The sequence below is a fragment of the Carassius auratus genome, chromosome 27 (assembly GCF_003368295.1).
Source record: "Carassius auratus strain Wakin chromosome 27, ASM336829v1, whole genome shotgun sequence".
NCBI classification, from domain to species: Eukaryota; Metazoa; Chordata; class Actinopteri; order Cypriniformes; family Cyprinidae; genus Carassius; species Carassius auratus.
In genome coordinates, this window is record NC_039269.1 from 26154690 (window position 1) to 26168862 (window position 14173).

Consider the following 14173-nt stretch of genomic DNA (forward strand, 5'->3'; position numbering starts at 1 on the left):
GAAGTAAGAGTTCATTGTTTAAATTTTAAGTACTGAAAACACATGGCTACTATATATACTATATTTCTTTTTTTTTCTTTTTTAGATTAGGGAACACATTCACTATTAACTGTACTACTAAATGCAAAGTCTTACTAGTAGCAGTTGGAATAAACACTAGTGTCTTAATAAAAAGGTTCTAATTGCTAAAGAGTAAGTACTAGTCACGATGAGAACATACCATTCTGAGGTTTACTACTTGGTTTCCTGTTTTGAGGTGAATAGTCTGTATATGAAACACTAGTTGGATGTGAATAGTCTACAGTACATCTGAACCACAGATCCATATAAACATCACAAAGTGTACTCATCACTGCTGAAGTAACTATTATGAATAATGACAAAACTGGAATAGTAATAAAAATAGATAGCCTTTACAAAAATGTACCTTCAAAAATATTTTACTTAAAATAATATCAAAAAATAAATAAAATAATAATCAGTTATATTATAGTTAAACCATGGTAACTTCAAATTTACTATGGTTTTTCTATACTAACCACAGTTTACCTAATATCGAGCGTGCGTGCGCGTGCGTGTCTGAGTCTGAGGACAGAGCGCCTTCTGTGTGTGTGACAGGGTCTGTGTGTTTATGATCAGCTGCTGTTGTTCAGTTTCAGGAGTCGAGTCCAGTCGAGCTGTCACAACACTAACCTGAAGATGACTGCAGCAAGAAACAGGGTTTTTGTCGTCGGGGTGGGGATGACAAAGGTAAACGCATCGATTGCATTGATATATGTGCGCTTTGTTATGCTCTGGTTTGCTCAAAGGCTACTGTAATGCATCTTAGCTAACTGTTTGTTACAGAACACACTGTGCTGAAGTTAAAGGCAAACCCTGTAAGAGTTTGAGATTTATATAATAAAACTAACTATAAAGACAATCTGTGGCTTTGAATATAATATCTTTTATTATTAAACTATTGCATGTGGTAGGTTGTTTATTTATGCGATGTACAGTAATTAGCCTGATTGCTAAAGGCAGACTGCATGGTGTGGTTCAGAACATCATTGCTCTCAATAAAGTGTTTTATCGCCATTAAAAGGAAGAGTTATGCTATGCTGGAAAGTTTCTTATCAAAGATGCACTGTGCCTGTGTATCTGATCTGTGTTGAGTTGAGTAACTGTAGCATTGCACAGTGCTAAAGTCCTTCAGAGCTTCACAGAAACGCACAGATGTCAGTGTAATCGGGAAATGACCCTGAATGAAATGTGTCACAGGTTACTGTGCGAGATGACAGTGAACGCTTGTTACATAATCACATTGTGTGCTCATAGTTTTCAAAGTAACTATAATGGAACAATAAGTATGTGTTACTGCATAAATGTACTTCATAAAGTTTGTTTTTCATATTAACGTTATATGGTTTCATTTTATTTTATCCATTATATATTTAATAAATGTCCTGAGCACTATAAACCCAATGGGCAAAATTTCACGCAACATTTTAAAATCCTTAGTTCTAAAGAGCTTTATTTTAGTCAGTGATTCTTTGCTGTTTTTCAGTTTGAAAAGCCGGGAGCAAGAGACATCGATTACCCAGACATGGCCAAAGAAGCAGGTGCGCTTGATGAACCTCGTTCAGGTGTTTAGCACATTGTACTGCAGAAATATGAATATCTTTGCTTCCCTTCTGTTGTGGCACAGGGCAGAAAGCACTGGCGGATGCTGGGATCAAGTACAGTGCCGTCCAGCAAGCCTGTGTAGGCTATGTGTACGGTATGTAAAACTTTTATATAGTTAGTATTTTACAAGACATGTTAACAGTTACACTCTGACGTCAGTGTTGAATGCATTTTTTTCTGTAAATCTCCAGGTGACTCGACATGTGGCCAGAGGGCCATTTATCACAGTTTGGGTTTGTCAGGGATCCCAATAATCAATGTGAACAATAACTGCTCCACCGGCTCCACCGCGCTGTTTATGGCCCGTCAGCTCATTCAGGGAGGTGCGAACGCTGCTACAGTCGCTGAAGACTAAAGTCTGTACTATAGAAGGAGTTCAGGGATTTTATTTATAAAATAAATAGTAATTTATTTATTTATTTAAACTATGGTATTGAACACACTTTTTTATTGAATAGTAATAATATAAATAAAAATAATATCAATAAAATAAAATAAATAATAAATAACACACACACACACTACCTTTCAGAAGTTTTGGGTTGGTATCCTTTTTATTTATTTATTTTTAAAGAAGTATCTAATGATTACCAAAGCTGCATTTATATGATCAAATACAGTGAAAAACAGTTCTGTTATGAAATATTATTACAATTTAAATGGGCTGTTTCCTGATTGAATATATATTTGAAAATATAAGCTTATTTAATGTGATGGCAAAGCTGAGATCTCAATTTTTAGCCCATATTAAATAAAAGTATTACTTTCTTTTCCTTCCTTCCTTCCTTTTTTTTAATCTTACTTTGCTCAGACTTTTGAATGCTAGTATATCACAATTCAAAGGCAAAAGAGTCACCAAATATATATATATTATTAATTTTAAAGAATATTCAAAAAGAAAACAGTTGTTTTAAATGTAATAATATTTTGCAATTTTACTGTTTTTACTGTATTTTTTGAGCATAAGAGACTTCTTTCAAAAACACTCTGAACAGTTTTTTCAAACTTCTGAGCAGTTTATGTGACAGAAACTCTTGCACTCAGGCTTGTCTGACTGTGTTCTTGCCTTGGGCTTTGAGAAGATGGAAAGAGGTTCACTATCCTCAAAGGTGTGAGTGCAGCTCTGTTATAATACCAGCGATGAAGCAGATCAGCCTGTGTCTCATGTCCTCTCCTGGGTTTGCAGTACATGGACAGAACCAACCCTATGGACAAGCACATGGAGGTGATGATCAACCGTTACGGTGTGGCGGCGGCACCAGCTGCACCTCAGATGTTCGGCAACGCTGGAAGAGAGCACATGGAGAAGTACGGTAAGATCTCAGCGAAGCCTTCAGTGTGTAATATGAGAGATTTCGATTGATTCCTGCAATCTGGTTCCTTCTGCAATAAAAGCTTTGTGTCTTCTCTAGGCACGAAACCAGAGCATTTTGCCAAAATTGCTTGGAAGAACCACAAGCATTCCACCAATAATCCGTAAGCTTTTGTTACAAAGGAAATGTGCAAGTGAAGTCTTGTTCATATCACAGGTAACAGGAAGAGATATTGTCTTTCTCAGATACTCTCAGTTCCGGGATGAATATAGTCTGGAGCAGGTCATTAACTCCAGGAAGGTCTTTGAGTTCCTCACACTCTTACAGTGTTGGTAAGTGCACCAGAGAGTCCAGGGGATGAGCTGGGTGCCATGGTTTGGACATCCACAAAAGCATGGCAGTTATTAGTATTTAATATTCATAGTTCAGCACAAATTGATCTCCGGTGACAGCACTTGTAGCATATTGCTGTTTACCACAAAAATCTAGTAAAAATTGGGTAAGCACTTACAATGGCAGTGTGAATAAGCCAATCCATAACTGTTAAAGCACAAATTTTTTTTTAATAGTAGAGCCACAAGAAAATATGAGTGTTTATTGATGTGCAAGGTCTTTTTAAAGAGCCTGTTCTGTCGACTATTGAGTGGCACATGAGAGATGTCTCTTAAAATTGAGTCAAAAGTTTATTGGCTTTGCATTTGACGTGTAGACACAGAGAAGTAACAGGCAAATTGCTTTTTTTATTTTTAAATACAATTTATGATTTATTCATTTACTACATTATTGTTTCATTTAACTACATTTTAAATGTCTATTTCTCAAATGAAAATTAATTAGCTATTTTATTTAACTACATTTTTAAAACATGAATTTAAATAAACCATTTGAAATATGTGAATTAATTGGGTAATTAATTATTTTTTAACTTATCCCTCATCTATTTTATTGAAGTGTCACTCCTGATCTTTAACAAAAAAACTAACGGTACTTTTTTTTTTTTTTTTTTCAATATTGTTCCACAAGCTGTTGACGGAGTTTAATATGTTCTGCACACAATTAAATACTTGTATCCAAAAATGTTCTCTGCATTTTACAAGCTGGTGAACTTTTTTGCACGCCAGTCATTATTCTAGCTCATAAATGTTATTATTTTAAGACACATGATGCTCTTATTAGACAGCTTGTTAAACTGGGAGCTGCCCAACAGAATCAGATTTTGATATGGTCTCTTATTTCCCTGCAGCCCGACATCTGATGGAGCAGGAGCTGCGGTTCTGGCCAGTGAGGCGTTTGTGAGGAGGAACGGACTGGAGAAGAAGGCTGTGGAGATCATCGCTCAGGAGATGGTCACAGACCTCACCAGTACCTTTGAGGAAAACAGCTGTATGAAAATGGTAAGAGAAGATGAACTTGTTGAGCAGCACTCTACTTTTTTTTTTTTAAGTACCATTTATTCACCCTCATGTCCTTTCTTTCTTCTGTGAAAAAATATATTTTGAGGAATATTCATATCTAAACAGATTTGGTTCCCTTGAACTTCCATTATATGGGAAAGAAATACAATTGGAAGTCAATGGGAACTGAAACTAGTTGTATCAAAAATATTTGTTGTGTGTTCCACAGAAGAAAAAAAGTCATGGAGGTTTGAAATGACATGAAGGTCAGTGAATTATGACAGAGTCTTTCTTCATTTTTGTGTGAACCGTGGCTTTAAAGTATGATTCTTATGTCTAATGTCATGTTTTTTTAGGTCGGTTATGACATGACCCTTCTTGCAGCTCAGAGGTGCTTCGACGCTGCTGGACTGAAGCCGTCAGATGTTGACGTCATCGAGCTGCACGACTGCTTCTCTGCCAATGAGCTCATCACCTACGAAGCTCTGGGACTGTATGCTGAGGGTGAGACGCACCGCTTCCCAGAGACAACTGTTGAAAAATATAAGTTTAGTTTAGCTGCACGTTTTAAAGCATGATCTGTTTTTCATTGGTAGGTAAAGCTGGTGAGCTGATTGATCGGGGTGATAATACATATGGTGGGAAATGGGTGATAAACCCCAGCGGAGGACTCATCTCTAAAGGACATCCGCTTGGAGCCACAGGTACGCTTAATCAAACACACTTGATTGCAGATCTGGGAGAATTAACAGGATCATTTTACCTCATGCTAATGTCACTCCAGATCTCTCTTTGCTTTGGCTGTGAAACACAAAAGGAGAAGTTTAGCACAGTGTTCCCGCTGCTGGGGCCAGCTTCTTTCTAAAAAAAAAAGTACTATTTTGTGTAAGCTTTGTATGACCAAAATGTAAGCTGTTACTTTCTAAAAAAAAAATCTGGTATTTTTTTGCTTGACAGCAGTGGCATCTATTCACTAAAAAATCGAAGTTTGGCAAGTTCAGAGGATGTTATTCAGCTTAACAATATCACATGACCATATCAAGTGACAGAAGTGAAGAATGACAGAAGAGAGAAAGAAAAAAACAGAGTTAATCATTAACCAATAGCAATAAATAAAAAGCATAGCTTTTGGCAGGACTTAACTTGTCAGATTAAAGATATAAGAATAAATCAGAGGCAACTAAAACCATAAAATGAACACATACACCTGTTAATTAATAACTTGAAAACAATAGCTTTCATCCACAGTTTATTTACTCCCTTCACAGATTATTTCTGTGACTGTCTGTAGAATAGTTCAGACAAAAATGAAGTTTCTGTATTTATTTACACACCCTAATGTTGTTCAAGAGTGCATTACCTTTTTTCAGAACACAAAAGGAGAAATTAAAACTAAAGTCCTACTCACGCTTGTGTGTACATCCTTTACACAGTGTCCATCCCTAACGTGTTTGTGTGTGCGTGTGGCTCTCCACCAGCAGGGGGAGTCACATCTCTGAATGAGTGAATTAACACTAGATTCCAGCAGGACATCAGTTCTGCAGCTGGCTTCAGTTATTAGTTGGTGTGGTGGAATATTAAACTGGTTTGTCTCCTAATTTTAACCTGGGTGTTGTCATAAAACCAGGTGTAGAACAATGTCAATCGTTCTAACCTCTCCATCCATCCATCTCTGTGTCCCTTCTTGTCTCTCTCAACACTAAACATTGGATTTGTATCTGACAGCGTTGATGGTGTCTCAGCCTCTGGTCTGCCAGAGCGTGTTTATGTGTTTTGGAGGAGGTGTGGCTTTGGAGACTGATATTGCAGGGAGGGTGGAATCTTCTGCTTCCAAAGCTAGCTTGCTATTGCTTACCCCTCCGAAATCACCTACCCTACATTTAATGTAAAGATTTGGGATATAAAAGCATTATTAATTGGTTAAATAACAGTTTCAGTCCAATAGACCTTAGTCATGGTAACGTCGTATTACATTTTAGATTGTGAATAAGGCTGTGAGGGATATTAATACAGTGTGCTCAATGGATTGGAATGTTTTTTACAAAATACCTTACTAAAATAAATTTAGTAGACAACAACTAAATAAAATCTGGAAATTTAGCATTTCAAAAAAATCAGGTTTTTTATATTACGTTCTGCAAAATTATTTATTTTCAATCAATTTTGTTTTTGTTCATTTCGTAAACTATTTCTACTCCCTAGTTTTATGCAATTGCATGTAAAGAATATTTACATTATAGTTACATTTACAAGATGTTGTAAGTCTGTATGGTAGGACAACACATTTCCAGAGAGTATTAATGCAGCTACTTTGTGCAAAATGCTATATAAATGAAAAACAGAAACCATTAAGAAAGCACCCGGTCCCCTTTATGGCAGACTTGTTCACTAATTGTTAGAGGACAGAAGAATCATCAGGTCACACAATATAGAAACGCTCCCACAGAAGCAGTGAAGGCAGGCTGTGACACTGAGCGCGAGTGAAGGATGAACTCTGGCCTGTTTTGGTGGCTCAGGTCTGGCTCAGTGTGCAGAGCTGTGCTGGCAGCTGAGGGGGGAGGCGGGGCCTCGGCAGGTCCCCGGGGCAAAGGTCGCCCTGCAGCACAACATCGGTCTTGGTGGAGCGGTGGTCGTCACTCTCTACAGGATGGGCTTCCCTCAAGACACAAGGTATGTTTAAAGCTAAAATGTGACTCTGGAGCAGAAAACCAATCATAAGATTACATTTTCTAAATTGAGATGTATTCATAATCTGAAAGCTGAATAGATAATCTTTCCATTGATGAATGGTTTGTTATGATAGGACAATATTTGTCTGAGTTACAACTATTTGAAAATCTGGAATCTGAGGGTGCAAAATAATCTAAATACTGAGAAAATCACCTTTTAAAGTTGTCCAAATGAAGTTCTTAGCAATGCATATTACTAATCAATAATTAAGTGTTGATATATTTATGGTAGGAAGCTTACAACATATCTTCATGGAACATGATCTTTACTTAATGTCCTTATGATTTTTGGCATAAAAGAAAAATATATAATTTTGATCCATACAATATATTTTTGGCTATTGCCATAAATATATCCCAGAGACTTAAGACTGCTTTTGTGCTCCCGGGTCACAAATATGTTGCAATATGTCTTAACAAGCATTGAGATGACTGGCTTAAATATGTCCAGTAACTTCTTTTATTGAAATGATATTCAAATTTCAGTCCTTTAAAAAAAGACAAAAAATCCCAACCATCTGTTCAAAAGTTTGGGCTTAGTAAGACTTTTTCAAAGAAGTTTCTTATGCTCACCAAAGCTGCATTAATTTGAATAAAAAAATTGTCAAAACAATAATTTTGTCAAATATTAATACAAACAAAATTTTTATTTTAATATATTTTAAAATGTCAATGTTTTGTAACCTTATGTTAAAGTTATGTTACCATCACTTATGATCAGTTTAATGTGTTCTTGCTGAATACTAAAAGTATATATTTTTCTTACTAACGCCCAGCTTTTGAACAGCAGTGTTCACTTTTATTTTTTATTGTGTTTTATGCTTGAATGGTTGAGCTCTGTCGTATGTTTGTTTAAGAATACTGAACACTGGGTGCAAAATCCAAGGTACAGAAGATTATATTTCTATATGATCTACCTATATACATATTTACATACATGTCTGTATAGGTACATAGAGTCAGTGAAGTTATAAGTCAGAAAATATTTACATTTCAAGTATTACATTTGTTAAATGTCATAGTTCTTTTACGTACATTTACAACCAGACCTTTGGACTTGTACATGCACCAGCAGTGTTGAACTGTCTGAACTAAACCTTCTCAGCTCTCGGATCGCTGCAGTGGCCACCAGCGCAACCAGTGACCTCAAAGCCTTCAAAGCTCACACTGTCTTCAAGGAGATAGAGAAGAAGCTACAGGAGGTAATTCATCAGGAATGAGGCTGTCTCTAACTAACCATGCAGATCAGACTCTGCCTCTGAACACAGTACACTGACAGTGCTTTGAGGTTTGTTAATGCCTCTGTGGCTTCTGCAAACCTATTACACCAAGAATGAGTCATGGGTTTTTTCTTGGAAAGAGTAATATTCTCATCTCAAATGACTTTAAGTCAGCGTGGATGTTAAATCTTCAGTGCTATTTTTACTGTAGAAATAATTTGCATCAGTGTAAGATGGAAAATAACACAATTGCATACCTTAAGTGAATTTCCGCGATGAATAAGATTCACAGGAGTTTTCAAGTGTGTGAAAAACGAATTCAGTTTTCTACATATTTATTGAATGGTGTCATTATTTTTAACAGGAAGGAGAGGCATTTATAAAGAAAATCGGCGGTGTTTTCGCTTTCAAAGTGAAGGACGGTCCAGGCGGAAGTGAAGCATTGTGGGTCGTGGATGTAAAAAATGGCAAAGGTTCAGTGACCAATGATGCAGGTGTGTTCAGATTTGTTCTCCACTTCATCGTGTGTTGCATGTTATTGGAAAACTTACATTTGAATAAAGACAAAAGACTAGGGTCAGCTTTATTTTTTTTTAAGCGACAGTAAAGACATTTATAAAGTTACCGAAGATTCACGTTTCATATAAATGCTGTTCTTTTGAAATGTTATTCCTCAATAATATCAGTTTTCACAAAACTATTTAACATTGATAATTGTTTCTTTAGCCACAAATCAAAATATTCGAATGATTTCTGACGGATTGTGTGACACTGAAGACTGGAGTAATGATGCTGAAAATTCACAGGAATAAATTACATTTTAAGATATATTCAAATAGAGATTTTACGGAAATAAATATTTCACAAAATGACTGTTTTTACTGTATATCTGAGCCTTGGTGATGATAAGGGACTATATTCTTTAAATATTCCTTTTGATATTCTAATGAAAACAAGAACAAGAAAATAAATAAATAAAAATAAAATTAAGAATTATTATTATTATTTAATTAATTTCTTTTTTGTAAATAGTCTTTTGCATTGCACATTAAACAGTCATTTGTTTGATTTAACTCTAAAGTCAGTGTCTCCAAGAGCACTTTGTCATTGACAAATGTGAACATGTTTCACTGTTTACTTCTTGCACAGGTAAAAAGGCCGACTGTACTATCTCTATGTCCGACTCGGATCTGCTTGAATTGATGACGGGGCGGTTGAATCCTCAGACGGTACGTTTTGATGCTTTATTCTTAGTGGTCTGTTGACATCTTGTGTTTGTTTATGAAGTAAAGAACATTGGAGCTGTTCTGATAAGGTGTTGTGTGTGTCAGTGTAGTTCAAGCAGATCCTGGGACAGAGCCAGCAGTGCACGATTATTCCCTCTTAAAGGAAAACGCCATTGTTTTTCCATATTCCACTATGTTCTTCCATTGTTTATTTTGTGTAACTTACTCGTGTAACAACGTCTTTAAATGGGGAAAACACAGAAGTGTTTGGTAGCTTTTTAAATTCATCCCTGTTTGAATGAATGGTGCTAAGCTAAATGCTAGCATAGTGGCGCCGTGCACTACAGTGATCGAGTGCATGCACTGAGATGGGAGAAGTAAGTATCACCTTGTCTAAGTTGACCGTGTTACTGACCTCACACATCGCTTCCCAACACAATTTTTAACTACCACAGTCCTATTCACGATCATTCTGGTAGCACGTAAAGGCAGCATCAGTGAAAACAATGATAGCTTTAGCAACATTAGCCTTACAGAGAGCCAAGGATCTCTTTCGGAAAATAAAATCTTATGTTTGATGCCTACTGTGTCTGGAGTCTGGACGTTTGCGCACAAAGCATTGCTATCGATCCCTCTTTCAGTCTTCAGAAGCAGTCTTCGCACAACTCCAGCGCTGAACCGACCCTCGTTTGTGAGGCAGTCCGGTGTAAAATGCTTAGCACAAAGAATAGGACTTTTCCTTTTTTTTTTTTTTTTGAGAATTTTCATTCAAAAATGAAAGTGAACCACTGTGTCCTCAATGAACTTCTATGTTCGTTGGTGCATCTCATCACACAACACTTTTAATAGCTCTTCTTCTAAATGCGAGTTTTGTCACTGTTTTGGAGCACACTGCCTTATAGATAACCTTATAGATAAGACTAAGACTTGATACTAACACACAAAAAAACTTTAAATTTAAGAGCCATAGAAAAAGGTAAATATGTAGCTTTAAAAACCAATGTTCTTTTCTTTTAATCAAAAGTTGCATCTTTGCATCATAATTCTGCTGGCTGATATTGCAACGGTAGCCTTCCAGATTAATCCAATGTCAAGGATGACCTTTAACCTGTGATGTGCAGTTTCACTAAACTAATCTCTATGAAAAAGATTAACATTGAGTTACTTTGACATTCCCTTGACCTGGCTTTAGCTGGCATGGCATGCATACAGTATTATGTTGCATGTCCAACCGTTTTTTCTGAATCACACACATTAAAGCACATAAACCTCCTGCCACAGAATGCTGATCAGAGTGAAGCGGAAATCTTTTACGCAATCCCAAATTAGGCTAATGGCTTCTAATGTATCCTCCGCTGATGTGAGTCATAGCATGAAAAATAGATTGTTTTCATAAGCCCTTTGAAATGTCATTCGCCCGTGATTTACCCCCATCTGTGATGACTCGACCAGCCTCCGTCATGTCTGTCCATCTGTGGAAAACCACATCAGGCATCAGATGGTTTAACAGAAGCTTCATCTAAAAATTAGCCACTCTTTTCACAGTAATCCTCCATAAAGGGAATCATTTTCAAATTAATCCCAACTAGAAAAGCTGAACCGTTTACAGCGCAAATCCAGTTCGTGACGTGGAAATGGTGAAATGGAGAGAAACTCACATGAAATGTTGGGGGAGGAATAATATACGTCCATAACCTTTTTATTTTGCACTCATCTACAGTGTATATTAGTATCACTGAAATAATAATATAGTTTTTATTCATATTTTGAAATAGTTTATATATGTTTTGATTTTGAATTTGGCTCAAATTTTTGCAGTTTCTTTTGTCTGGCATTCCTATTATTAGTTTTTTCTTCGTAATTTTCATTTCCGTTTGAGTTATTTTAATACGAATTGAGAAATGTTACCCTGTCCACTAGCTTTGTGTGTGTGTGTTTATATATATATATATATATATATATATATATATATATATATATATATATATATATATATATATATATATATATATATATATATATTATTTCAAATGTCCAAAATGCTCTGTGAAGCTTTATTTTGTTAATCTCATTTTGTTTTCTCATTTAAAGGCATTTTTCCAAGGAAAACTCAAGATCACTGGGAATATGGGAATGGCCATGAAACTGCAAAACCTTCAGCTGACACCTGGAAAAGCCAAACTGTGAAACTGCATCTACTGATGAACAGGGAAGTGGCACACATTCATGAAGATGAGTTGTGTGGAGAGATGCTAAAATGGTTAATCAATATCTGAATAGAAATCATTTCTGAAATTGTATGAATGAAGTTGTGTAATATTACACAATAACAGTGGGTCTGTTGGTCATTGCAACATAACTGCATAAAGAATACTGTGTTACTAAAATACCTGAAAGACATAAGCAAACCTTTGACAAAAATGTCCTGTACAATAATAATAATATTGTGGTTTATCAGGAAGAAGAAAATGTCATGTTTCTACAGTAAAGTAGCCTTCAAATCATCAGTTTACCGAGTCTGAACTCTCAGTTAGTTAGCTGTCTGTCCTATAATGTGCATCTAACTGACTCATAGCAGTTTAATCATTAGATTGCAAACTATTCCTGCAAAGGCTTATGTTATATCTAGTGTGCAGTCAATTCAATTAAAACAGAAGCTAAGAGTAACAGACTTTTCATTGAGTCTTTAAAGGCCTAGAACTGTGTGTGTTGGTATATCACCATTTCAAAGTATTTTTGTATAATTGTATATTAATCAAGTTTGTATAAAATCACAACACTTATTTCTAATAAACATGCCAGTGACTTCGAAACATGCTGTCATTTTCCTACAGTGTCTTTAGATTTCAAATACATTGATAAAAATGTCTGCATACATTACAATACAGCCTCTGCACTGATGGAGGACTTTAGCTTTGTCACTACAATACATTTTACAATTTTCTTTCATCCAATTTATTGTTTAATAGCAAACCGCTGTTTTGGTTGAAAATGCACTTTATTTAACCTAAATGGAGATGGTTTATTACTCACCTGCTGAATTTTTATCCTGAAACGGTTTGACCTACAGCTGCTGGACTTAAATTGTGTCTGTTTATGGATCTCTCCGTCTCCTCCAACACTTTCAGCACTGTGTATTATTCTGCCAGTTGATGTCCAAGGCTGTCGCAGTGGTGTTCCCCAGCTGTATCTCTGTTAACTGTGTGTTAACACACCTCACTACTCTCTTGTCTCTCTCTGTTTGTAATAAACCCTGTAATAAAAAAGGTCCTCCTTCCAGATCCCTGACACACAAATATCTCATCTTTGAACACTACAAAATGAGAAGAAATGCATTGCTTTCATTAGGCATACCGAGTGAGTCATCATTTTTTATAGAATTTCATTCAAATCACAATTATTACATTTGACATTTTTCACACAAAGAATCCATACAAGTTGTAAGGCCTTTGAGAGTGTGTGGCATTACGTGTGAGTCCATGAAGCCCACTGACAGAATTCACAGAAGTTTGTGTTCATTTTAGTTGGGCTTGCCCTGAAATCTGTTCGTCAAGATGTTCTACACAAGAGCAGGGGTTAGAAACCATTCTCCTGAAGAGTTAAAGGTCTGTCAATATGCAAACAATACCATTCCAACATTTAGGGTTGGTAAGATTTCTTTAAAGTTTTTGAAAAAAGTATTATGCACATTTTTTTACATTATTTGTAGAAATTATAATCTAAAATATATATAAATTTTATTTTAAGATGTAATTTATTCTTGTGATTTAAAGCTGAGTTTTCAGCATCCTCCTCCAGTCTTCAGTGTCACATGATCCTTCAGAAATCAGTCTAATATGCTGATATAACATTTTTTGTTTTATTATCAATATTAAAAACAGTTGTGCTGCTTCCTGTTTTTGTGGAAACCATGGTACATAGTTTTTTTTCCAGAATGCTTTAATTATCATCTTCAAAAGAACAGCATTTATTTGAAATATAAACCTTTTTTAACATTATAAATGGCTTTATTGTCACTTGATCAATTTAGTGCATCCTTGCTAAATAAAAGTATTAATTTCTTTAAAATAGATCTTACTGATCCCCAAATGTTTGAACAGTAGTGTGTCCATACATCTATATATATTTACAGTATTCCCCAAAAATATTTGTACATTTAAAAAAAGTGTAATTTGTATAAATAATCAATAAATGACCAAGACCAAGCAAATAGATCAAGCCAAGCAGCATCTACAAACAAAAGATGCTGGAGCTCTTCTTACTAACTCATAAACACCTTGTGTCAAACCTAACTTTTAACCAAATTGTGGTTTAGTGCATTTTTATTTATATATTTATTTTTTAAGGAGGAACCTGATAAAATGGGAAAATGTAATTTATTCCTGTGAATGTTCAGATCCATTACTTCAGTGTCACATGATCGTTCTAATGTTTGACAGCCAGAAAGTTTCCAAATACTTTTGATTTCAAAACAGGTATGACTTCAAAAAATTATGTATATAAAGACTTAAAATGCAAAAACCTCTTAGATGTTTCTGGGATATTTTTCGTTTAATTTAGCTTTTTTTTTTTTATCAGACTCTGATATTTAGGTTCAATAATTTCACTTTAATGGCAAGGTTATTA

The 14173-nt window shown here is 35.4% G+C and overlaps 1 protein-coding gene across 2 annotated transcripts; it reads left to right on the top strand.

The window, feature by feature from the left end:
- Positions 1–594: 594 nt before the first annotated feature.
- scp2a (sterol carrier protein 2a) lies at positions 595–12360 on the top strand. 2 transcript variants are annotated; one of them, XM_026206890.1, is made up of 16 exons: positions 595–750; positions 1547–1601; positions 1688–1759; positions 1857–1988; positions 2710–2774; positions 2852–2978; positions 3078–3141; positions 3224–3310; positions 4222–4372; positions 4729–4876; positions 4969–5076; positions 6889–7042; positions 8207–8303; positions 8683–8815; positions 9471–9550; positions 11639–12360. In XM_026206890.1, exons 1-16 carry the CDS (start codon positions 700–702, stop codon positions 11732–11734), a joined length of 1620 nt encoding a protein of 539 aa, XP_026062675.1. In that variant the 5' UTR covers positions 595–699; the 3' UTR covers positions 11735–12360. The 2 variants fall into 2 exon arrangements, with proteins under 2 accessions (XP_026062675.1, XP_026062676.1); XM_026206891.1 differs by having other exon boundaries at positions 8686–8815.
- The last annotated feature ends 1813 nt before the right edge of the window (positions 12361–14173 follow it).